This window comes from Aquila chrysaetos, chromosome 11 (genome assembly GCF_900496995.4).
Source record: "Aquila chrysaetos chrysaetos chromosome 11, bAquChr1.4, whole genome shotgun sequence".
In the NCBI taxonomy this organism is placed as follows: Eukaryota; Metazoa; Chordata; class Aves; order Accipitriformes; family Accipitridae; genus Aquila; species Aquila chrysaetos.
In genome coordinates, this window is record NC_044014.1 from 529,617 (window position 1) to 555,019 (window position 25,403).

Consider the following 25,403-nt stretch of genomic DNA (forward strand, 5'->3'; position numbering starts at 1 on the left):
GCTGGGAGTGCTTACTTTCTGCAAAATCATACTGAGTTTTGCCTGGAGCTCCATGCCAGAGACTCGCTCCAGAGACTACAGAGCAATATGCTACAGCTCACATCTGTAGCACCTGGCAGGTTATATAGCATTTTTCAGCCACAAAAAATGACAGTGTGCACTGCATGCTGTACATAATGTATTGCTTTGCAACTCGAAGGCAGAAGTCTGAGATGTGGACCCCACAGCCCTTTGGGGTGCCTGGATGGAATGACATTTTTGGAAAATGCTGAGTTCCCTCAGAAAACACTGCTTTTGCACTTGCCACAGTGTGCCATGGCCGTGGGGTTCCCCACCCGGGTGCTGGAAGCAATCACTCCATGACATCACCAAACCAAGAAGCTAGGACCCTTGTTTTGTGGTTTGTTTATTAAAGGCATATTTGAAAGCATCACTTATCTCTGTGGCACAAAAAAAGAAACATGTATTTAACCGATGTTTTATATAGTGCACTTTTTACAGACCAAAACCCATGACTGGCTGCTAGTTACAAAACCAGAGGATTTTCTCAGATTACTGTATTTCACACTGTTACTGATTGAAGTAATGCATTTTTCACTCTGTAAAAAAAGCTGTCTAAGAGCAGAGTTAATTTCATGCCATCTCAAGCTTTAAAAGCTAAGTAATTCTTATCCTTAGAGTAATATAAAAATTGAGCTGTTAATAGCAACAGACTTGCAGGCTGAAAGAGATGGCTCTGCTTGCTTCTGCACTGTGGGATGAAGCCCCTGGCTGCGAGGAGCCCCATTGCAGTGGGGTGTCACAGCCCAGCAGTACACAGAACACCAGCAAATGCTGGGGTCTCATGGTGGGGTCGCTGTGAAGGATGCAGCTGTGAAGCATGCAGCTCTGAAGGATGCAGCTGTGAAGGATGCAGCACGCACACCGCGGCCGCGCTGGGTGGCACAACGGGAGCTGTGGGGCGCACCCGAGCACCACCCGCACACTTGTGGGGAGGTGCCGTGGGGATTTCATTGAGTCCTGCCCTGGCCCCACAGCTGACACAACCAAAGGAAGGTACACGGGAAACTGCAGAACTTGGATCGGAGGCCCTAGATAAAAAGCTGTGTTGGCAGACAGGAGCTCCTTCACCGGAGGCATCTGACAAACCTGCCTCCGCCCCAATAGCCACTGCCCCAGCTGGGCTCACGGGCTCACATCAGGGGTGATGCTCCTGTGCAGTTGGAGTTCAGCAAACCCCACCTGTGCACCCATCTGCTGGTGACATGCTGGTTTCCTACTTTAAGGTGGGTGAAAATCTTGAAACATTACTTTAAACTCTATGTATTTTTCCCCCCCCCCCTTGTGTTTCACTGACAAATAGACAAACTCAGGCCAGGGTTAAAAACCCCGCAAAATTGATGTGAAATTATTTAGTTTGGACTAAGGGCACTGTTTGTCAGGAGCTGTGGAGGCTTTTGCTGCTGTTGGCCATAGAAATGAACCTCTGGGCAACTTGGCCCATCCCCTGGCAGCTCTGGAGCTCAGACAGCAGCCTCAGGGCTGCTGGGGACCATGGGCACCACAAACCCAACCATCCAGAGACTGTGATCCCTGTTACTCACTTGTCCCTTGGCACCGCTGCCACGTGCCTCTGACACTCGCATTGTCTCTGTCCCACAGCTTGCTCATGCTTGTGAGGATGAGGAGGAGCGAGGTGGCATCACCACCTTCCAGGGCTATGTGATAATTTGCTGTTCAGGCACGCTGTTAGGTTTCCACGGCCCGCAGCTGTCTAACCAATTTTAGCACTGCTTTACCTCCCTCCTACTTTTCTTTTGTCACTTTGCATGAAGAGCATAACTTAGCAAGGAAAAGTCACCCTTTGCTTCACGGTTTTGTATGCTAAAAGCAACATCTGAGCAGTCAGACTGTGATGAAAACGTCCCTCTTGCACATTGGCGAGAGGAAAGTCAAAGCCGTTGAGCTGACCTCCCTCTGCACCCAGACCCAAAAAGGCGCAAGGGCCCTCAAGGCAGTGCAAAGCAGAGACGTGACTCCATAGACTTTCCACTGTTCCCTAACACCTGGGTGCACACTCTTCCCTTGGGATTAGCGTGGGTGCACTACCTCCACGTCAGTGCTAAGCTGCCCCATGTTTGCTCTGAGGTGAGCAGGCATGTGGGCAGTTAGTGCAGAAGAGCAGAGGCATACCTCAGCATACGTCAGGAATGTTTCTCTGGGTACATTGAAAACCAGACCAAGACCACTCCAGCCTGGGTATGTCCTCAACCCACCCAAGAGCACATCAGCCACCTGCTGCAGGAGGTGGCACCAGCTTTATTCACCTCCCAGATTTCCCAGTTCACGTAGCAGTTCCCTGGTGCTTCATGTGCCTGATATGACCCTCACCGGGGGACCCCAGGTCCAGCTTTCTTCCCTGCTCTGCTTTTGCTCTGCTTCCTTGTCCTTTTCCTTCTCCCTCTCTCCCACACTTGTTTAAGCAACTCTGCTGCCTGTCTCCTCAGAGCACCCTCTGCAGCTGGGTGCCTTACAGCTGCTCCTTAATTAGCACCTCGATTAACTCCTTCTTTGCCACATCAGTCTGCTCCATGTCTCCCACACAGTGGGGAAGCCTCCTGGACCTTGCGGGGTGACAGCGATCATAGCAGTAGTACCAGCAAGCAGCGTATCCCTTTGCAATGTGATTTTTGGGCTCCTTCAGCAGCTGAACTGAACCTAATCTGAATGTCACAGCTATATACTCGCATTTTAGCAAGGGGGTATGAGAGTTGAGAGTTACCATCCCATGCCAGTGCCTGGTCAGGTATACAGTACATGTCAGGTACAACGCTTCCTATTGAGACTTTCCATATAGATATATTGACAGAGAACAAGGGAACATGCCAAAGTGAAAACGTATCTCTTACTGAGTTTCAAGTCCTCTAAAGAGTTAACTTTTTCTTCCTCTATCTCTCCCACTGTGAAGCAGGTTTATATAGAGCTTTTCCCTAGAAGCAGGCATAGTAACTGGGAATCACGTTGTCAGTAAGACAAGTCCTGAAACAAAAGTGTGCAATCCTTATTCACAAATACAGTCTGGCCAAAAACATGCAATAAATGCTAAGCATAGTTGTTTGGTGAAGTGCAAGTGCAAAAGAAGCTCCCTGCCAACAGGATTTTCCACCTCAGACTACTTCAAATACTACAACACCAATAAAATTAACAAATATAAAACCTTGTAAATTGCTTTTAAAAGTTTATTCATCCTCTGAAGTCGGAGCTGTGCACAATACTTGCTCGCAAAGTATCCAGAGGAGAATGTGGGTAGCAGACTGGCTCACTCCAACTCTGGTGGCTCGCAGAGCTCAGGTGGGGAGACTGCCTGGAAGAGGTACAGGCAAGAAGATGGATGGCAGGCACCACTCTTTCCTTCCTTCTGCTCTAAGACATGAAAGCAGGCAGCTAGGAAGAACAAGAAATGGAGTAACTCCAAGGCAAGATGCAGGTTATTTTCAGTGACAGCTTCCTTACTCCTCCCCTCTCTCAAGAAGCTATCAGAAGAGACATCTCACCATGGGTTTATTTGCAGACATGTATTTCGATTCCTTTATGAAACATTATTGCTTACTGCCTTTCTTGTAGCTGAAATTTTTTTCATTTTTAAAGAAACAGCTGTATTTTTCTTTTTCAGTAGCTGTCAAAAGATAGATAACCAGATGAAAAATATTCTTATGATACTGTTTTATCTTTTTCCAAGAAGCCTAGTAGATGAAAGTTAATCTGAGAATAATATCCAACACTTCACTTCATGTAAAATATCTACAAGACACCATATTCGTAAGCTAAATGGTGAGTTAGTAGCTGTGGCATCAGCCCTAAATACGGACTACTTGAACTTACCATGTTGCTGGTGAGTACCACAGTGAAGTACAGAAATGGGTAAGATCTAGACATGGTTAAGTGCAAAGTGCCTTATTCTAAGTACAGCATTCAAAAGAAAAGTTGTTATAAGGACACAATTTCCTTTATTGTAAATACAGACAATTATTTAGGAATAACTTTTTATCCAAAATGATAGTTAGCTCCCCTGGGTTCACTCAGGAGTGCTGGGTTGCCAGCCTTGCCTGGCCAATGGGATCCCCTATTTCACTTTTCAGCCAGTTGGTGAAAGGCTGCTGACTCAGGGACCTGCGGAGGTGTATCTCAGACCCGTCAGGAGCCGTTTGACTTCTGAAAGCTCAGCACCCACAACACTTTGGTCTCATCTTGGGGACTGAAGAATAAACAATGGATGGGCATCTTCCTACGTTTTTGTCCGACACGTGTGACTTTTTGACTTCATTTTAACTAACTTGGTTTTCTTCCTTCAGGACCTGTTTGAAACCAAGAAAAGACATGAGATAGAGACCACCTACTGGATCTCATTCTCCTCTTATGTAAGCCTGTTAAAAACAGTAATAGCCCCATTTAAGTGAATAGATTTGTATCAGAATAAAAACAGTGTGAGCAGCAAGAGAATTGACTGCTTTGGGTATAAATTCATGAAAGTCATTTGAAGGCTCTCTGGGAGCATAATTAGAAACATGGAGTCCTGGGACGTCTTCCTTCCTTTTTAATCCAAAACTACTTTTAAGAGCTGCTGTCAGCTTGAAAAAGTGGTTATTAAAAGAGAAACAACTCCAGACAGTTTGAGGAACAATGCATCCTACTAAGTTGCTCTGCAAACTGTAGGGTTTGGGCTTCCCCTCCACCCCCCACCCCACCCCTGCCTATGCATGATTGCTGGGCAAAAGACCCATTTAATCAATAGGGAACAAGACACAGGCTGATTCTAGAACACAAAGGGATGTCAAAAGAGTGAAATGGAAGTAGCCCTTTAATCTCTCTCATGGTAATTTCATTCAAGGCGAAAGACACTTTTGCTTTTTAGAGCAATGCTACCTGCAAAATTTTCAGATGGAGGTATGCTTTTAAAGTTCATATGATCCCTTTAAGCACTGGCAATACTTAAGAGTACATGAGAGAGCCTGGCAAGAGCTTGTTCCCATTGCATTATCTAGGGACGATAAATCAAGCATAGAAAGGAAACCTAATTTATCCAAGATGTTATTTTCAAAGGCTTCTCTGCCTTGATAAATAATATTTTCCTTTGAGAAGAGCAATAGGGAAGGAAGTACAAAGAGCAGCTACTGGTCATGTGTTAAGTTGCTGGAGGGTGCTCAGACAGCTGAGCCACAGACACACTGAAAGCTATTAAAAGGTAGCTAAGCTTGATATTTTTGTGTGTCTGAAAGCCAGCTTTTCCTTCCCCTTCTCCCATAGAGCTTGCACAGTGATATGTAAGTGAACTCAACCTCCTTTTAGTGCTCTCTCCAAGGGGAATGCATATTTTCTCTGTTTCCTATCCTAGAAAGGTTAATGTTGAAGTTTTAGAGAAAAGCTCTAAGTTGAAGGGGTTTTTCTTCAATCTTTAACTCTGAGGTTTCTCAGAATCCTGGAGGTGGTGTATTTGGCTTTCAGGAACCTGGTACAGGATCAGAAAGACTGCATTCATCGAGCTTACAGTTCAGTCATGGTATTGGCAAAATAAGACCAGTTGTGCCCTCCTGCACATGGCATAAACCCTACAGCTACATGCTTCAACTCTGTCGTGATTATTTATGACTTGAATCAAGTTTTGGTGGTCTGTAGAATGAGCTCCAGCATCACCACTTAAGAACAGCTCTTGGCTTGTGACCTCTTAGGAATCCCTGTGGCCCAAAATCAGTAACCAAGATGTAAATCATGAGTTTTGCCAGCCATAATAGACAATATACAATGGGAAAAAATACAAGAAGAGAAGAGGGGAAAGCATGTTGGAACTGGAAGCAATTATTGGTCTTACCATGAAGAGCTCTAATAAACTGGCTGGTTCCTAGTTTACAGAAAGTATGGCACAAGGCACTCAGAAGTCTTTTTTGTAGCTGTTAGTTACTTCTTCCACTCTGCATCTTCTCAATATGATCATCCATTCACATTTTTCTTGGGAAATGAGTACAAAATTTATGTACGAATCTTTGAAAAGTTATGGATACAAACTGTGCCTCTTTCCCTGGCATAATAGTCACTCTGACATTTGAGTAACATGAAATCTTTTGGGACAGGAGTGTTTGTTTCAGTCCCATCAAAGGCTGGCCTCCAAGAAATCAAAAACTAAAAATATGAAATGCCAATGCAGTCATCTCCTTCATCCCAAACCAAAGGAGATGTAAGGTAGCAGTCTAAACTGGAGATGCAGAAATTCCATGACACCCAGTGCATGGGTGGGACAGTGGGACTGCCTGCAGCGGCTGCTTACACACCATTTCGGGGCACAGAGTGGTATAAAAGACATGAAGGCAGTGAGTGCCCACAATTGACCATCAAGGCAATGAGGGAACAGCCTTGAAAGATGGTGGGAATTCATTCTGGGTTCCCTTGTGATAAAATTGGCTTCACTGGCTCGTGGCCATGGCAGGGAGCCCAGTGGAGAGTGGGCAGGGCAGAGCTGCATGCACTGCAGGTTTTCAACGATGGCAACTTGAGTGGGTCAACTGGTGAATAAGGGCTTTAAAAATTAGTCTAGTGTTTTTCTAATGTTTGATGATGCACAATGTGTGCTAGAGATGTGCAGTGGCGTCGGGAGCAAAGCTGAGAGGCTTTGTAGCCTCTCCCTGGGATGCAGAGGAAATGTCAAGCTGTCCTTAGCTTGGAAGCGAAAAGGTTACACTGAATTAGGAAATCAGCACTGACTGAATGACTTTTTCTCCCCCTTAAGTCCAACAAAATGTCAAGAGCCTGCAGCACAAGGAGGGAGGCCTGGGGGAGCCTGGCTCCTGGGGGTGCCAGAGGTGGGGCCGGGACCATGGGAGAGCCAAAAGGACCCTGGGGGCAGGGGTCTGCAGGGGCACAGGGCTGGGACGCAGACCCCCTCATGCCCGGTGGCCCCCAGCTGCAGCAGAGCGAGGACCTGAGCACACGCACCCCTGTGTCGTGAGCCGGAGCTGCCTGCCCTCCTGGGAGGAGCAGGTGGAAACCCTGTGCTTTGATGTCTGTCTCCAGCTGATAAATAGGGTAGCGTAACTGAAGGAAACAGTTAGTCAGAGAGGAAAGTCAAAGGAAATAATGACTCATGACTTGGCAGCTGAGAAAGTGCCATCCGAGCCCTCTGCTTTCCCGTAGAACCGGTCCTAGCGGTGCAAATGTGAGCTCCTTTTCCCTGGTTCCTCCTGCCTCCCTGGGAGCTGCAGTCCAATGTGAGTGGCACCACCAGAAAGCTGGGGGGGCTCTTCTTCTCTGAGAAGGATATGGTTGGGTGAAACATAGGCACGATGCCACCCTGAAACACGTTCCACCCTCCAAGCCTACTGCAGACTGTTATTGTTTGCCATGCTCTATGGTGATTTCAGCTTTAATAGGATTTCTAGACAGACAGAAATTAATACCAGCCTCTGGTTACCTGGACAGGGTGATCTGGTGTTGCCTTTGTGAAACTGCCTGATCTGGGACTAGCACCAGACTATATTCCAATGTAAAGTCTAACACAATAATTTCTCCTGGACGTAATAATACACCACAGAGCTTGTTGATGTCAGAAAACAGACACAGGATAAACTGTCCCAAAGATGGATTTTGAAGTGCACCCACCTCCAAAACCATACCTCACGGTAGCAGCAGCAGCATTCTGCGAAGAGTCACAAACTGCACCAAAGCGGATTGGTATCACAAGTGTCACTGCTCTTTAACACAGATAGTCTTCAGTGCCAAAAATTTTTAACTTCTGAAAAAGATATACTTAGTGTAACTATAAATTTTTTTGACTTTTTCTATAAATGAGGTGAATTAAGTGTAATTGGAAGCATCTGCTCCTATTTTGGCACCCGATATAGCGTGGTATTCTGCATCTCCTGGAAGACACTCTCCTTCTTCAACTCCCACTAGATCCAGCTAAAAATAGTCACTCTAAATCACATTCTCTCAGGCAAAAGTGCTCTTCAGCTCTCAGGATTTGCCCCTCCATGCTAAACAATGGCTACCAGCTTTCTTGCCCTGGCAGGATCAGGGGGAGGCTCCACGGGCCCCAGGATGGTGCCGTGGAGAAGCCCCATTTTGTCCGAGCAGCACGTGCTGTCACCAGTGCCTCACCTGGGCAGTGGTTGTGGTCAATGATTGGCAAAGCCATGACATCAGGGAAAGCCGTGTGGCCCTGGCGCGAGGCAGTGATGTGTTCTGACAACACTCCAAACTCCTCCAGTGCCACAAATATTGCTGTGACGGCAGCCAGGGCAGTGACAGACTCAGGGCCTGAAACAGCTTCCCCAAGTGCCTGGAGGAACATCTCCTCCTGCTTAACAAAGGCCAGCTTGGTCTGGTTTGATCTTCGAGCCATCTCTGCTGCATGGAGTAGCCACCTCTCCCACCATGAACATCAGCCTGGGGCTGCGTCCTCTCCACCACCGGCTGGGGAGCTCCTCCAGCCCTGTGCAACAGCAGTCGTGTTCCTCACGTGGGTAATGACATTTTTACTTGTATTTACCCATCCTTGGGGCACATATTCCAGTGTCAGTTTTTTTCCCCATTTTTGAGCTAAATATAGGCTGAACAAGCCTGGAAAATCTCAGGAGAGACAACAGAGGAAACTTGAACAAAAGGATTTGCATAGAAGGCTTGGCACATCTGCAGAAAGTTTTGCAAGTGTTTGCTTTGTAGCCAGAAAGCATTTATTATGAGGACAGTACATTGACCAAATAGTAGCATTTTGCTAGGGAGAGCTTTCTTCATGCCACTTTGACTGTTCTTTACTCACGAATTCAGCTGCCGCATGCAGGATCCCCCAGCCCAGGCACCTGAGCCTCTGCCACGCAGCCGTTCACCGGGTGCTCTGCTGTGTCTGCAGGCTGTGGAGCGGGCACAGCGCAGCCTTCAACACCCTGTTAGAGGGTGTCTCTTGGAAGGCTCTGGCTGAAGGGGGTTTTGGATCAGGTCTAAAATCTGGCTCCATAATTACTAGCTCATTGTCACAGGAACATTTTCATATGCTTAAATCTGTACCTATATTTGATGTTATCCATTTACAAATAAGTCCCCTGAAATGGTTTTCAGTTCTCAGTTAATCCTCTGGTTTTCAATATAATGCTAAACAATACGTTGTATTACACAATACAATTCATCAAGCCTTATTTTGTTTAAAATTTATCATAATAGAACCAATGCCTATTAGTATTATCTGTAATTTTGCTTGTGACAACATTTTCCTGGGAAGACTTACAACCCTCAGAGCATGACTTTTAATTGACTTTATATTCCCAGGTAGGAAATGTCACTATGACTGAGACAAGGCTGAGAACATATGGAGAAATAAAGATGAATAACCTGGTAAGTATGTTGCAGTTACATTAGACCCATGATTGGAAACTCAGAGAATTCAATTAAACCTAAAAACTAAAAAGAACTTTGAAGCTGTGAAGAAAGTCAGGGTATTTACTCAGATTTCTTTGTCTTATCCCACACTAATGCCAGTGGTCCTTTCTTTCAGAAAGTGCTCCAGGGTATGAAACAGTTAAACCACAAAATACCCAAGCCAGGAAATGGCAACCTCTGAAGGTCTAAAAGACCATGGTAGCCCAAATATTAAGGGCATTTTTTCTTCCGAGTGGGAATGAAACAGCTCTAACGTTGTGTCTTTCTTGCTCTGCTAAGGCTGTCCTTCTCCGGCATGAGGGCTGGGGCCAGGCCCCAGGTGGGGTGTGGGAGCCTGGCTGAGGGGGCCGAGGGGGCTGAGGGGCTGAGGGGTCTGAGGGGGTTGAGGGGTCTGAGGGGGCCGAGGGGGTTGAGGGGTCTGAGGGGGCCGAGGGGGCTGAGGGGTCTGAGGAGGCTGAGGGGCTGAGGGGGCTGAGGGGGCTGAGGGGGTTGAGGGGTCTGAGGGGGTTGAGGGGTCTGAGGAGGCTGAGGGGGTTGAGGGGGTTGAGGGGGCTGAGGAGGCTGAGGGGGCTGAGGGGGCTGAGGAGGCTGAGGGGGTTGAGGGGGCTGAGGAGGCTGAGGGGGTTGAAGGGTCTGAGGGTTCTGAGGAAGCTGAGGGGCTGAGGGGGCTGAGGGTTCTGAGGAGGCTGAGGGGGCCGAGGGGCGGCAGCTCCCTTGCTGCTGGGCTGCGGTGGTTGGAGCCGCCTGCCGCAGGGACCGCTCACCCCTTCCTCCCTCCCTCCAGGCCCCCTGGGAGGACACGCAATATTTCCTACAGGCTGTATTTAGAAGTCGGAGGGGAGAAAGGCTGGGAAACTTCTGGTTAAGGCTTCTGAATAGAGGCACGCAAGATGGGGAGTGGTGTTATTTTAACGTTTGCTCCTTGTGAGAAGCAGCGATCCTCCCCCATCACTGTACGACACACCCTGCAGCCCCCTGCTCCCTGTCCCGTGACAGTGCTGCGGTGCAGGGCAGAGCTGCCCCCCCAGCCGCTCGCTGCCTGCTGCTGCCCAGCCCCGACACGTCTGTGGGGCATTTCAGGCCGTTTCCGTCCCCTGTTTGCGTGGGCCGCCTGCTCTGCTGGGAGCACGGGGTCTGTCAGGGCCGCGGCAGGAGGGGGGCTCCAGGGACCTGTCCGCACCCTCACGCCACGAGCCGTGCTGGAGCTGATGCCACAGGTCAGCCTGGCCACCCTCCTCCTCCATCTGCCCTAGATGAACTCCCTTTCCCTCTGCTCGCCTCACCCCGAGGCCGCCGCGGGTGCCTGGTCCATGTGTGCACAGAGCTGCCGGACGATTTCCATTCCTCCTGCACCACCGTGGGCACGTCCCACCTGTGCCCACCCGCAGCCAGGGCTCTGCTTCCCGGCTCCTGCTGCAGCTGCCGTAATGGCAGAGAGGTGCAAAGAGCAACCTTCCCTCCTCCTCTGACACGGGGCCGAGGAAATGCAGCCTCTGGGCTGTACCGGGCAGAACCACAAGCCTTCTGGGTGCCCATGGAGGAGCTCAGGGGCACTCTCCTCCTGTCCTTGGCATCAACATGTTGGGTACTTGGGGTATGAGCGACACAAGGCGGGGCACGTGTTCAGCCCCACAGATGCAAGCACAGCTCTAGAGAGAGGCAGTTTTACAATATTATTTCTCTTGTGACACTGGCTCTCCCCAGCTCTGCACTGCCTGTGGGAGCCTGACCTGCTGAGCAGCTCAAGGATGTAAAAGGAGGAGAAGCCTGATGATGTTCCTGCCCCCCAAAGCCCCTCTGAAACAGCCATGGAGATCACGAAGTGCTCCTGCCCACTCAGACACAGTTCTCTCTTGACTCACATCCATCTTGTATTCATAAGGGCTATAAATACATCTTGTATTCTATACAAATAAGGCATGCACTGAAAATATTTATGCATTGCATCCACTTGCACAGTTGTCTGGATTCCAGCCTTGACAACAGTAAAAACTACCATTACTCCATCACATGGATGGGAGAAAATTCTGGTGTGAAAGTTAGTTTATGGTTTAGGGAGTTTGAGGAAATTGCACTTCTGCAAAGACTGCAGCACTGGCAGCTAAACCTGTCCCTTTAAGGAAATGTCCTCTAAAAGAAGGCAAGGTTTATTGGATTTTATGCTGTTGCACTTTTAGACTGTTCAAAACTCTCCCAGGAATCCTTTTAATATTCCCATCAAATTGAAATATGAGTTATGTAATTATAATTAGAGCACCATACTCTTGATAACATTCATTTCATTTCTTTAAAGACTGTTTACTTTCTAACTTGTACCTAGAAGAAATCTCAAAACCCAAACAGTTCCCCTCTCCCCCATTAAAGCACAAAACAAAACAAACAGCTAATTGCTCAAAACTTATTAAAGCAGTTCTTACAATAGCTGTGTTTCCATAGAACTGCTTCTGCAGTAACCGTGACCTGATGGGAAGGTTTGTCACGGGACATTTCCTCCATTAAGTGTCAATGGCACCCTCGTGGTAAGAGGAGCTAAAAGCCGTATGGAAATGAGGCATTATTCTCTCCTTCTGTAAAAGCGGGACACATGAAATTTGGCAAGGGGTGGATGTAGCAGCCCCCTTATACCTCAGCCACCTTCCCTGGGTAAGTCACAAGTGTCTTAAAAATGAGAAGCCTACACCCCCTCCAAACGGCGTCCATGAACGCATTTAGCAGTCTCAGCGAGGCAGCCCTGGCTCCTGCGCTGGCCATGCCCTGGCCGTGGGCTGGGGCCCCGAGGCAGCTGGCCGCACTGCGGGGACGCTGCCTGGTCCTGCCCGTGGCCGCAGAGGCTCCCAGCCAGGAGCTACGGGCAGGCCAGCGAAGACAGAGAGCCGGAGCCAGGCTCCTCGTGGTGTTACAGGACCGGACGGGCGGTAATGGCCATAAACTGACAGGAGGGATGTTCAGAGTGGTTATAGAGAAAACCTTTCTACCTGTGAGGACGGTCAAGCAGAGCTGCTCAGCTCAGAGGGGCTGTGCAGTCTCTATCCTTGACGGCTTCCAGGTAAAGATACCCTACAGCTGACCCGGCTTGGAGTAGGAGGCTGGGCTCCCCATCTCATGAGGTCCCTTCCCACCTGAATTGCCCTGTGATCCTAATATTGAGCCAGTGTCAGTTGAGATGTCGATGGCACAACTGACTTGGAGTTTTTCTGTTTTGTCATTTGTGGTCTTATTGCAAGATGTAAGGTGTCGGTGCTCTAATTAATAGCCCAGCACACACTGCTGGACACCTTCGCTGTCAGCACCAGGGAGAGAAACGTTAAGTCACAACCTCAAAGCAGTCTAAAAGCACAGAAGTCAAAGGGCATTTTAAAACAAGCATTAAAAAAGGCGTAGAGTTGTGAATTGTAAGCAGCTTTGCATGGTGTTTGAGGACCTGTCTGAATTGATGCTGGGTAACCATAAGCCATGCTTGTGTCACCTCATTGTGTAATGGCCGGCAGCTCCTCAGAAAGAGGGGTCTGTGGCACTGAGGTGTCCTGAGGTGTCTTAGATAACTCAGTGAAAGATATAAAATAAATGCCTAGGCAGCCTGTTCTTTTCTGTTTCCGTTTCATTTTGAAAGTAGAAATTACACAGGTTAAGCTTTTTATGCTGAAGTTTGACATCTGTTAGAGCCCAATAAAAGCATCGCCAAGTAATTTCCCTTGTTACCCTTTGATTTTAGCACTCTTGGTGCTGCCACCTTTAACTATTAAGCAGCAATATCCGTAGTGTAACCCTCAGAATTTAAACTGTGCAGACTACTGGCAAGCACAGATTTTATTTTATTCTAGAAGAGTTCACATACGTATTCATCATTCACAGAAGAGAGATGATGTGACTGAATATGATGAGCCTTTTGGACACCATCTCAAAATTTCAGCACCTCATGCATTCAGGGCAATTTTAGCCGAGATCTGTGTTTGGGCTGGCTGTTGTCCCACCTCTCTGAAACGCCTCCCTTTTGGCCGTGCTGGCTGCTGAAGGTCAGTGAAGGTCAGGCTGTTACTTGTTCATGTGCCCTTCCTAGACAGGCATGCTTGCTTCAGGTCTCCTCTCTCTGTTTTCCTCTTCCTCCCCGTTTTTCTCTCCTTGCTTTGCATGTCTGGTTGGGATAGCAGAAACGGCTCTCCTCCAAGCTGGCAGCCGGCTGCTGGCAGCTGCCCTCCGGACCCGCAGTGAGTCAGCCCCCGCACTCTCCTCCAGTGTTCTTATATGGGTGGGAGACACCGCTGCCAGTTCACGGGGCGCATGCCAGCACAGGCTGTGGGGAGGGGGATGTGGGACAGGTTGAAAACAATCTGTACGTGCCGTTAAAAGAAAACAAGGCTCTATGGCTAAGGAATGCCTGAGTCCTTCCAGCAGGCACGGGGAGAGGGTGCTCGTAGCCGGACGCCTGGCTGGCACAGATGGAGCAGACCTTTTTCTTTTGGCACATCCAGTTATTGTATCCTGCAGCAATGCACTGTACATCCTCCAGACTCGCCCTGGTAGCTTAGTGCTGCTCGGTGAAAATGGAGCCTCCTTCCCCTTCCCTTGTGCACACCATCAGGCTGGGACAGGGGCCAGGTTTGCCTGGTACCCCTGTTGCCAGGAGCTATCCCTCACCCAAAGCCCCATCGGCACGGAAGGACTTGATGCTGATCTCTGCTGAACTCATCCTCTGCAGAGGGTCCCCTGGGTTCCGCTGCCCATCCTTAGACCACACTGGCCAACAGCCATATTACAATTTTAAAATTAAAATGTTTAACTATGCTAATTACTCTGAGGTTTTAAAATAATGTTTGTCCTGAACACTTTTGTCTTCACACACATTCAGAAGGCTTGTACGTATCTTTGCCAATAGCTACAATATTCAATCAAAACAACCCCTCATATGTAAACAAAATATGACCTAAATGTAACCAGCCAATATAAACCTGTAGGGCTATGAAGCCTGCTGTGGCCAAGCTGGGACCTGCGCAGTGCCAGGGTCCTCGTCTCGATCCCCATCTCCTGCCCTTTTCCAACCAGCCAGCAACAGCATGATAAATGTATTCTTAACCTTTGCAAGGGAAGCGAGATTACTGGGACTGGTATTTGCATTTCAAAGCTGGAACCAATACCATCCTCAGAGAAAGGATGAAATAGAGGAGAAGTATGACAATTTGGCACATAAATGGTTTTGAAATCATGCAATATCAAATGAAAAGATTGTTAACATTCTGCTAGCTTGCTTGAAGCTGAATAATATTATTATGGGTAATATTATTAAAGCTCAGATAGCATGTGTCACCCAAAGATAACAGAGTCCTGCTCAAAGTGCTTCAGAAAAGCGAGGCAGTTTTCTGCTGGCTGCAGAAAGCAGGCAGAACCCTGGGAAGGGTCACAGGACGTACCCACAGCCCCGCCACCAGTGCAACAGCCCAAAAGCCCAGGTTTGTGCAGCTGGGACAGGGCTCAGACATGGTGATTCCTCATCCACCTTTGCTGCCACTCCCAAACCTGCTACAGCATCCTCCCAGGCATCCCCAAATGCCCTAAATCCTAAATCCCAAGCATGACCATCTTGGAAGCAGACATTGTGGGGCTGGTACCAAACCCGTGCAGATTACTGCAGATTACCACGGCATCTGCTGCGTGCCCGTGTTGGCAAAGCTCATCTCCAGCCTCTGCCGGCACGCGTGGGTGCCCGGTGAGCCCTGCTCCGAGGTGGCCGAGTTTGGCTGCTGAAGAGTCATGGATAGGCCTGACGGGTGGGAAGGCTGTGCTGGTGGGACTGGAGGCAGGGGAAGGGCTCCTTCAGCCACCTCCTGCGGATGCTGCAGGGAGAGAAAAGGGCCCCCCTGCCTTTCTTTCCAGGGTTTACAGGTTGGCTTACAGTGCAGAACCAATTTCCTGAAAAACCCCAAAAAGGAGAATGACACTTGACATTAAAATCTAATAATGTTAGAAAAGCAAGGGAACAGATAGTTTAACAAGGAGCCATTTCTGGTGGTTACTAGATAAGATTTAAAAAAATTGTTTCATCCTGACTTGACCTAAATGGAGTGGAAAATTACCATGACTACATTTATCTGAAATCATAAAGTGTGTTCTGATTAGACCATGATAAAAAGGATGGTATAAATTGATCCAAAGATAAAGAAAGGGCAGGGAAAATGAGATGAGATTAAGAAAAGAAGCAGACGCTAAAAAGGAAGGATAATACAGCAAGTCTCTGAAGCTGTATTAAAAATAGCTGTAGGAACTGGAACATAAATAGTTCAGTGCTTCACTTTCTGCTCGTCGGGCTGAGGCTCGGCTGCAATACTTGGGAGTCCAAATTATCACCTCATTAATCCCAAGCCCTTCGGCAGACCGCTAAATGAGTAATAGGTCTAGACCAGGCAGTCCTCCTCGCCTGAGGACCGAGCCTGGGCTGGCAAGTGCAAGCTGGGGCTGAGCCGCCGTCCGTGTCTGCCGCGCCGGCACCCGGGGTCACTCTGGGCTGCTCTCCTCCCGGTGGGACCTCCTGCCTCCCCTCCTCGGTGAAACCTGCAGTTGATTAATATGCTTCAGTCCCTATCAAATGACATTGAAATTGGTCAAAAGATTAGAATACTCGTACTATGGATCTGGAAAAAAAACAAACCAGAAAGAGCAATTGACTGAACCTCACTTCCTAGATATATGGCACTTGCCTCTGGCAGAAACTTTGATGGTCATGGAAAAAAAATTTTTCTCTGATAAAAATTGTCTTTCAATTTCCTAGAAACAAATAAAAAATGTGAAATAAACAACTTTTTTTTTTTAACCTCGATTGGGCTGCATAACTGGCTGTCTGAGGACTCGGTGTTTGCAGCACTACTACGATACTGAACAGGGAGGAAAACCACAAGCCATGAGGTCACAGGAGGTTTATGAGAAACGTGAATAACAGCCTGTGCCGGAGGGGCTCCGTGGCCCCGGCTGCTGTGTGGCAGTGCCCCATACCTTGCCCCGCTGCAGCAGACCCCAAGGGAATCCCTCCGTATGATGGGGGGCTCCAGCCTCTGCATCAGCACCTGGGGGTCCCACTGATGGGCGTAAGTGTAAACTTAAACCAGCAATTACAATGTGTGCCCCACCATTCTCTGAGGTGTCCACCTCATCTGAGGAATACAGAACTGATACAGTAACTTGCTCTTAAGATCATCTTTCTCAGAAAATGGATTCTTGATAGTCTGGAAATGCCGTTGCTACTTGTTGAACATCGACCAGGAATGGATAAAGGACTGATACAGCCTTCCTTTTTAGCTGGTTTTTTCTCTTCAGCCTAATGACTGGAATGTCCAGCCTCTCTCTAGAGCAGGAAAGTAGTTTATTTATCTAATCCCTTATGACTCTGGTCTCAATCGGTTTTATCTAAGTGCAGCACTGAAATCCTCAATGTCCTGTGAACACATGCCTGCACAGCACTCTCTCCCAGACCTTTCTTGGATGGCCAAGCGCAGCTGGTTAATTTAGATAAGGCTCAGCAAACAGCGTATTTGGAAAACTGTCTGCTCTTTCCATTTAGTATAAACTTCCTTTTCCACTCTCTGTTTGTGTTACGTAGACATATGTAAATCCTTCCACCAGAGATTTCCTTCAAGGAGAAAGTCAAGGCACAGAGTAAGAGGAAGCCCTGTTCCCACCACGCCATTCGGATGGTGCCAGCAAGGAGGGGCTCCCCCAAGTCCCCCCCTCACGGCCCCACAGCGGGGCTCTGGCGTCGCGGCCGGCCGTTTCCCTACAGGACTCTGGGAATGACTTGGGGCTTTTCTTCTGTTTGAGAAAAAGCCTAGTATTCACATCTGCCTCCTTGCTGCCCTTGTCTGTGCCACAAGTCCATGGCAACATTTTAGATCTCTCACTGGAGAACTTTCTGCAATGTCATTAGCCAGTCAAAGATAATTTAATTTCCCTAGATTTGGTATTGTTTTAATTAATGTCCAGCTAGTCAGCTGTTCCTCAGGGCGTCTGCACTCTCCTCTCTCCGGCTGTGGATATTTTGTCCTGGAAAGGGGGATGCAGTGGGATGTCCAGCTGCAGCTCCCTCTGCAGCCAGGCTGGCCCAGCTCTCCATGGCTGGGGCTCCCCCCAGTTGGGGCTCCCCAGGGCCAGCTGGGGACCTGCCCCACAGGCTGGGTGGAGTGGTGTGGTGCAGACAACCCACAGAGTTCTGACCCGTGAAAGGGCCTCGGTTACCTGTGGGGTCTGTTTTGGGCTGCATTACCGCCCTGGCTGATGGGGAGGGATGGTGCAGGAAGGCTCCGGGGGAAGAGGCCAGCATCAGAGCTGAGGTGGCAGCCCTGTGCTGTCAGCAGCTTCCCCCCACCTTGCTCTCCTTTGAGACACCCGGCAAAAGGGTTTTGGAGGGATGCTGTTTGGAAACAATGTCTTGAGTGCTGGGTGACATCCCTGGGGACCAACCAGCCCTCTGCTTCCAGAGCCCTATGGGATTCTTTTCCTCCCACCCTCCAGTGGCCTTGGGCATGACCGCAGTGGGACCGGCTGGGATGGAAACGACTGGCCCCTCCTGTCCCCACTCATCCCAGCCCTACTGGACGTCATCCTCCAGTTACCAGGGCACTAAAACCTGACCTGGAAACTGCCCCAAAAGCCATGGGGGTGTGGTACAAAGCAAAAAGAATGGTGCCATTTCTTGAAACACGCTGCTAACATGGGTCCTATAGTAAAAGACGGAACACAGAACAAGCTCAGTTGTAAATAGGAAAAAATACCTAATAAAATGAATACTATGTATGCAAAGTTAACAGCAGTGGCGAGAAGAAAGGCTGAGCTCAGTGCACCAGTAAACGCAGAAAGACAAAGAGCAGCAGCGACAGGTAGGCATGCAGGAGAAAAGGCTGCTCAGCTGCAAGTCAACATCACCTTAGAAAATAATTTGTGAAAAGAATTCTTCAAAAAAGAGTGTTATCACTGTGACTATATTAAACAACACTATAATGATGCAATTTTATTTTATTCTTCAGAAATGCCAAAGCCACCAAAACGTTCAGAGCTGCGTGCTTAGACTGACCCCTTCAATCACTGTTGGTGTAAAGTTACTCTTGTATTACAGTCTTGAGACATAGAATTCACACCAGAAGGTCTTTGTAGTTGCAAACGGCATTTCTCCTACACTGAGTCTTTATCTCCCATATTCACCAGCCAGAGAGGACTATGAGGGCTGCAGAAGCACACTGCAATATAAAAAGTAAGCTAGGTAGCATGGGAGCATGACAGCAAACTTTATAAGCAGATGCTTATAAACATGCTGCTAACTGTGCCGTAACAAATGTTTGATTCCCTCTTTGAGTGCAGACATTCAGCATCACTTTTTAGTTCCAGCCTTACATTAAATAGCAGCTTTACTGAGGCACAGAAGGAAATGGAGATGCTGAGTTTAGGAGCATACAGTGTGAGGGTTCACTTTTTTCTTACACAGTTGCTGACTAAATAAACAAAGCAGGTGTTTTGTATTACTGTGGGAGCAAATTTATCTTTGCTGATCAGCAGTAGGAGGAAACATGGGAAGATGACAATAAAGCTGTCAGACTCCCCTGCCCAAGACGTTGGGTCTGGGGTCCTAAACTCAGCTTGATGGAAAAGAGCTTTGCACCGTTCCCAGGAGGCGATCCCAGGGAGGCAGAGGGTGCCCTGCTCCCTGCAGCTTTGCAGCTCGGCGATCAGCCCTCGCTGGAGGAATGCACCCTCTTGGGAGCTGGTGGATCCAAGTCCAACAGAGACTGCAAAACCAACATCCAGCTACTCTCCAGTCTCGTCTTTGCTAATGTCTATTTTCATTCATGTGAGTCTGCCATTGGTGCCATGGTGACCAATTTAAAAATTAATTATATAAAGACATTAAAGACATTTAAATAGGAAAGTTCAACCCACAGTTCTCCAAAAAAGATTCAAGTATTCCTCAATTGCACCCCTCCTACTTTCCCCTTGAGTCCTTCAGATGCCATGACTTAACTAATTTCTTTCCTGCACTTAATTCTATGCTGATGTTGACAAATAAAATTAGTCTTCTGCTTCTTTTTTTCCCCTGACTCATATAAATGAGATTATATTCTTTAAACAGCTTTAGTTCTCACTACAGAAAAGCTCTGTCACTCTTTTCAGCAAGCCAATCTTCTTGCTGACAGACTTGGCAGGTATGGTTTTGCATAGTGTTGACCCAAACCGTTCTGTCTTTCTTGGCCATATCCCCATTTCTCGTGTGCATCGGGCCACAGAGTCACTGGCGTCAGTGACTGCCCCATGGGCTGCAGCTTCCAGGGACTCAGCACTACCGGGCTCCTGCCTGGCTGGAGGCTTTGCATTACCATGGAGAAGTCAGGCCTGCCCCTTTTGCCCAAAGTCTGTGTCGCTGTGAGCACAAATGCAGTCCTCCTATAGCATACGAGGTTTGGCATTTAAGCTATCAGCTTCAGAAAAATGAAGCACCAAGTGCCCAGGAGAGCACAGGCACGCTGTAATGCATCTCAGGGTCTTGCATTTTATTCGTCAGGTTTTCCACAGGAGATATGCAAGTATCACAAAATGTACTACCATAACCAAAACACTTGTCATGGCTGTGGCAGAGAAGACAAGGGAAGTTTACGGAGACTAACTTGCTCTTTAATCCAACTGTCAGTCCGCTTATCTAAGAAGAAAGGTGGGTAGTTTAGGCATGCTTGTTTTCCTGTTGCAACTCTTTCTAAGTAGATGGGGCTTTTCAGTCTCTATGGAGTCAACACCACACCTTCTGTGACTGAGCTCTTCTGCTTTCTCTTCTCTCCCTCTCCCCTGGCATGCTTTTATCTGTGTCTAATTGTGCTTTCTACGACCTCTCTCTCATCACATACTGCCTTTGATGTTGGTGCTGTCATGGAGATTATTTTTGTGCTCTTTTCTGTAACTACTTTACCATGGACTCATGTTGTCTCTTTTTTCTGAGTGGTTTTTTTAATGCATAAATGTATATCCACATTTATCTCAGTTCCTTTCTGTTCAGTCGTGTGTTCTTCTAGGAGGGAGCCAAATGATGAGGACAAGCAACAGGGGATTTAACTGCACCTGAATATCAGGGAATTTGGCTTTTCAGAACATCCCATGAAGTAAATGTAAAACAAAATTTACGTTGCAGTGAAAGCGTGCCTCTTGGAAGGGATTTGTTGAGGGAAGGACTCACCCCTGGGATGCAGCCCTGTGCTTTCCCACCGTACGAGTTCATTTGTTTTGGCACTGGTGCTCTGTAAGGGCTGGTTTACATGCCTCTGCATCCAGCCGCTGCTGATCTGCTCTAGTATTTTCGTTCAAAGAGCTACTGGGAATGAGTCCTAAAAAAATTTTGCAGAGATGCCTTCATTAGTTTGGCTGAAAAGGATGCTAAAAAAAGTTGTGTGGCAGATGCCTTTCTCCAGAAGCAGTCTGTGGTGACTGGTGGGACCACAGCTGATGTCTGGATGCTACAGCTCTGTAGCCTTATTTCAGAGACAAACCAGCCCTCCCACCATTTGTTGCTCAGGGACTGATTTTCAGAATTATCAGCCTTTGCTAGCAACAAATAACAAGGGAAGCAAACAAAAAACCAAAATCAAGAAGAATCAATATACTTAAAGAAAGAAGATAACTTCTCTATAGTTGTTATCTTGCTGGATAAACCTGCAATGATGACCATTGTATTTCACACAGCTTTTCAAGAGATGAGCTAAAACTGCTGACACGTAGTAAATTCTTGCAGACATTTATTCGCAACTACCCATATAAAGGTTTAATCTGTTCTTCCAACACAGCCTTTCTGGGGGAGGAACATAACGGGTGGAGGGAAATTGTAAAGGGTGCAAGAAGATAACAGAGGATGGTAGAGAGCAGAAAAAACACTGCTCAAATTAGCACTTCATCAGGATTATCAAGACAGACAGATCACTGGATTTCTAAAGATCAGTGCTCCACCATCTTTCAGCTAGAAGGCATCCCAGATGCTGTTTTGTAGTTGTAAGAGGAAACGTTTCACCTCTTGAATCACTAACATGTCTCAATTAGAAGCCTCCTTTAATGATCAACCTGTTCAAGAAAGAGCAAGGCCTAATCTTGATTAATTTGACAGGTTCTTAAATTGACTGGTATGGCTGGAGATGTCAGAAGAGAGGACTGATGTAGGTGGCAGGTGGAGGCATCAATCTCGTCTCTTTGGAGCAGAGATCCCATTGGGCTGGAAAGCGCAGGGTGAGCCATAAGGGCTGAGTGCGAGCATCCTTTTGGCTTTCTTGGTGAGAAACAGCAGGGTGCCCAGGAAAGCAGATGTTTGGTGGACAGAAAGACCAGAGATACGCAAGCCAAATCTATCCCCCGTGTGATTTTGTTGGCTTTAGGGAACATATATAAAAAAGGAAGAGGGCAAAATAATGTGCAAAAGACAAGCCCAGACCAGCATCAAAGAAATAACAAGTACTGGCCTGAAGTAAAGAAAAGCCTGAAACTCAACTTGGTATATGCTGGTGGAGACAGGCTGGCTCTTGGGAGTCCCGGAGGGGATGGAGGGGAGGAGGAACCTCGAGGGCCACTGAGGGCTGGTGGGAGGGAACGTCCCCACCAGCCCATCACGCTGGCCCCAGCTGTGGGGCTGGAACCCACAGGCACCCTGGCAGGGCAGGGTCTTTCCCTTAACCTCCATGGTGGTGGTAAATGGCAGGAACATTTCCTCATCTCCTCTCCTGATGGCGAGTGGCTTGAGTCTGGGTGGGAAGGTCCTGCCAGACACCCGCCGAACCTTCCTGACTCTACACAATGTCACAGCAAGCACGCTGTCGCAGCTAGCGAGCCATCGCAGCAAGTGTGCCGTCACAGCAAGCGTGCCGTCGCAGGAGGGGCACTGCCATCTGCATCCCACACCACGGTCCCGAAACCAGGGAACAGCAGCGTCAGGAGCTTGCCATCAGAAAAGCATCGTCTCTCTCTACAGAGTGAGCAGAGCAGCTCATGCAGCAGAAAGAAAACATCTGGCAAGCCAGTGCAGGGTTACTGAAAACAGGTTATGAAAGATACTATCAGATAGCTGCTCGGCTTCACGTTCAAAACAAGGCTGTAGTCAAATAATTTTCCTTCAGACAGCCAAGCGCACGGGCAGCTGTCGGGGAGGCTGGTGAGCGCCTGCCCGGGCATTGCCCACAGCTGCGCAGGCAGGAGCAGGACCGTGCCCTCCTGCATCTGTAGCATCCACGGCTGTCGCCTCTTGCGTTCAGCTGGGGGCTAAAAATGAATCTTGAGTGTCTCATTTGAAAACCTTTTACAAATACCACGCTGACATGCAAATAGGAGAATGTGGCAAAACAATACGTGACACACAGCTTGCTCCTCTCCTTTGAAAAACTCAGATGTTTTCTTGTCACAAAGCTGCTCATTCTTTCCTCTTAACATAAACATTGTAATGAGAATAAAATGGTTTTCTTTGACAAAATGCTATGTGTTGATGTTTAAGCAAAACTAACATTTTGTAAAGGAAATGAAAAAGAAAGGAAGCTCTTTGACAAATTCTGTGAGCAAAGAAATTGTTGTTTTATTTTCTGAACAGATTAATTTCACTGTTATTGGATGTCAACCCAGATGCAAAGCGGTGTCCAGGGGTACTCGAAAGGGAAATGATTAAGAAATGTGAGTAAGCATCCTCCCTTTGGGTGTGTGAGTCAAGAAACAAGGGATTTTTTTGTGATGTGTTGCTAATTACTTGAGCTCCTCAAATCTTGTGCCTTCACACAGCTTCAAAAAAGGCGTATAAAAATCCTACACTTCTCTGTACAATTACACTGTATAAATCATTAACTCCAAATAAACTGCAGTGATCATGTGTGTTGTCACTCCTGTCAATAGTCTTACTGATTTTAGTGGGACTGTCAGGGTTGTCAGTGTCAATTTTAGCTTCAGTATAGGAACCATGGATGTTAAAGTTAAAAGCAAATTATTGCCTGTATCTCCAGCCAACTGATTTTCACATTGACAGTATTTAATTTTTTTAAACTTCAGACATTACTGTTCCTTTTTAACCACAGGAAGCCTCAAGGAATTTAGCTGGACAAAAAGACAAATGTTTTTCTGCACCAATATAAGCATGTAGAGAAATGGCAATGGGTCACCAAGAACTCAAAATACAGATGGTCTACTTTTTATAAGTCATCACTGTAATTCACAGATAACTCATATTTTTTCTGGATACAGGTACCAAAATTCAGTGATTAATCTCACTTTCATTGCACTTTCTAAAAATTCAGCGCACTTTCTAAAAATTCAGTGCAGCCTTTAAAGCTGAGATCCGTGCTCGGGCACCCCCGGTCTATTCCCCACCGAGCAAACCTGGGTTTGGCTCTCCTGGGGGTCAGGGCACATCCCAGCGCGGCAGCAAAGGGCCCCCCTCACCAGCAGCACCCGCACAACACCCCTCCTTGGGTGGAAAAAACCATGAGGCAGGCTAGGGACCAGCTTCAAGATTTAATCATCTTCACCACTTGGCACATTTTCAAGGAAATTATATTCACCCAAATGTGATGTTCAAAGTGAAAATATTTCACTGGGACTTACCTCTTCCAAGTACATTTTCACCATGTGGGATGTTTCATCTGAAGCACTCTCTTTAGAGAGAGATGGGAATACCCAAGTAGAAAAGCTGAGTTTTCAGTTTGGTGGTTTTTTTTCTTTTTAGTATAAAATTTCATTTTCATGGAAACACAAAGTTTGTGTCACCTCTCAGCAAAGGCAAATCTTATTTTTAATGGATTCCATGAAACACAACAAAACCTCTCTGTTCGGTAAAAGTGAGGAGACGAAATTAAGTTTGAATTATTGTCCTCTCTTGCTGGAGGTTTTTTTTCTTTTAAATCAGAAAAGTGACGATACCGTAGGTCCTGAGCAACAGTGACGAATCTCCCACTGAGATAAATGGGAATTACGTTTTTTTGGCATCAGTTCCTGAGTTGTCCAATGAGTTCCATTGCTTTTTGTGGCAAAGACTGTTCTTCAGCACAAGCCCTTACTGTTACAGACCTTGGAGTTGAGAATGTGCAGATTAAGGCATTATTTTGACTACAACCTAAAGACCTTTTAGAAAAGTTGAAAAAATTCCAAGGTGCTGCCAGTGGTTTTGCTGGGGACAAGACTAATGTTTGCTGTATTTGCTGTATCCTTTTAACTGCTGCTTTCCTCCTTCTTCCAGTAAATAAACCTGCCTATTAGTTAAACAAACTGACTCTGATAGAAACCAAACGTAAGAAATATATTAACAATAATGCCCTGTTCTTAAAATAGAAAGGCAATAGTAAGGAGAGCTCTTGGCTCCTGGCTTGCCACTGGGCGCTGCTTGCTCGAGTGCTATTGCTGTGAACTCCCATAATAAAGAAATACAGGCTGCAGGAAAAAAAAAAGTCAAAGACATACCTGCCTGTAGGAGTGTTTGAGCTAAATATGCATTATTTCATTGTGCCGCTGTTACAGAGGTAGGACAGTCTCACCTCCTGTAAAGCTTATGGTCCTAATTGACGAGAGAGGTGTAGCAGGAGAGGAGAAGAATGAAGTGATTTAGCGGATGATCCAGGCCTTGGATGTGAGCTTGGTTACCTCTCAATATAAGCCTTTTTTCCCCCTTTTTCTGTATCTTGGTGGGTACTATGTGATACAGCGGGTATACATGGAGCAGTCAGCACTGCAGCCGAGCTATCGAGGACTGTCCCTTGGTGGATATGCCACCATTGCCGTCTTAAGCAAAAGAAGGGTTTTTTTCAAAGTACAGATTATTTGTTGCTTGGAAACAACCAGGAAAAAATGGCATGCAATTTTGCAAATGGGCATCTGCTCAGCAGCAGACAGACCATTCCAGTGTGACATTTGGAGGTGCTGGATGTTGGGGACACGCTGCTCTGGGGTGGCTTTGTCCTGCGCGGAGGGAGGATGCGCCTGCTGGGGCCTTGCTGCTGCCTGCGGAAGCAAAGTTA

The 25,403-nt window shown here is 47.3% G+C and overlaps 1 protein-coding gene and 2 long non-coding RNA genes across 6 annotated transcripts; all 3 read left to right on the top strand.

Annotated features, from left to right (window-relative positions):
• Positions 1–912: 912 nt before the first annotated feature.
• On the top strand, positions 913–2,056 carry LOC121233648. The gene is made up of 2 exons (XR_005933569.1): positions 913–1,286; positions 1,663–2,056. It is a non-coding gene; the product is annotated as an uncharacterized LOC121233648 (long non-coding RNA).
• A 567-nt stretch (positions 2,057–2,623) lies between these two features.
• Positions 2,624–9,780, top strand: LOC121233646. Of its 4 annotated transcripts, none has more exons than XR_005933567.1 (3): positions 4,763–8,506; positions 9,310–9,375; positions 9,536–9,780. XR_005933567.1 is itself a non-coding variant. In XM_041127386.1 (3 exons), the coding sequence occupies exons 1-3, from the start codon at positions 8,019–8,021 to the stop codon at positions 9,599–9,601; spliced, it is 624 nt and encodes a 207-aa protein (XP_040983320.1). In that variant the 5' UTR covers positions 7,892–8,018; the 3' UTR covers positions 9,602–9,780. The 4 variants fall into 4 exon arrangements, 1 of the variants encoding a protein (XP_040983320.1); XM_041127386.1 differs by having other exon boundaries at positions 7,892–8,510; XR_005933566.1 differs by lacking the exon at positions 4,763–8,506 and adding an exon at positions 2,624–4,418 and having other exon boundaries at positions 9,310–9,780.
• Positions 9,781–16,749: 6,969 nt separating this feature from the next.
• Positions 16,750–23,275, top strand: LOC121233647. Its single transcript, XR_005933568.1, has 2 exons — positions 16,750–19,243; positions 19,952–23,275. It is a non-coding gene; the product is annotated as an uncharacterized LOC121233647 (long non-coding RNA).
• The last annotated feature ends 2,128 nt before the right edge of the window (positions 23,276–25,403 follow it).

Coding starts and splice junctions, on each gene's coding strand:
- LOC121233646 (XM_041127386.1), top strand. CDS start 8,019: ATGCTAAACAATGGCTACCAGCTTTCTTGCCCTGGCAGGATCAGGGGG. Junction 8,511..9,309: donor CAGTCGTGTTCCTCACGTGG/GTAATGACATTT, acceptor TTATATTCCCAG/GTAGGAAATGTCACTATGAC. Junction 9,376..9,535: donor AAATAAAGATGAATAACCTG/GTAAGTATGTTG, acceptor CCTTTCTTTCAG/AAAGTGCTCCAGGGTATGAA.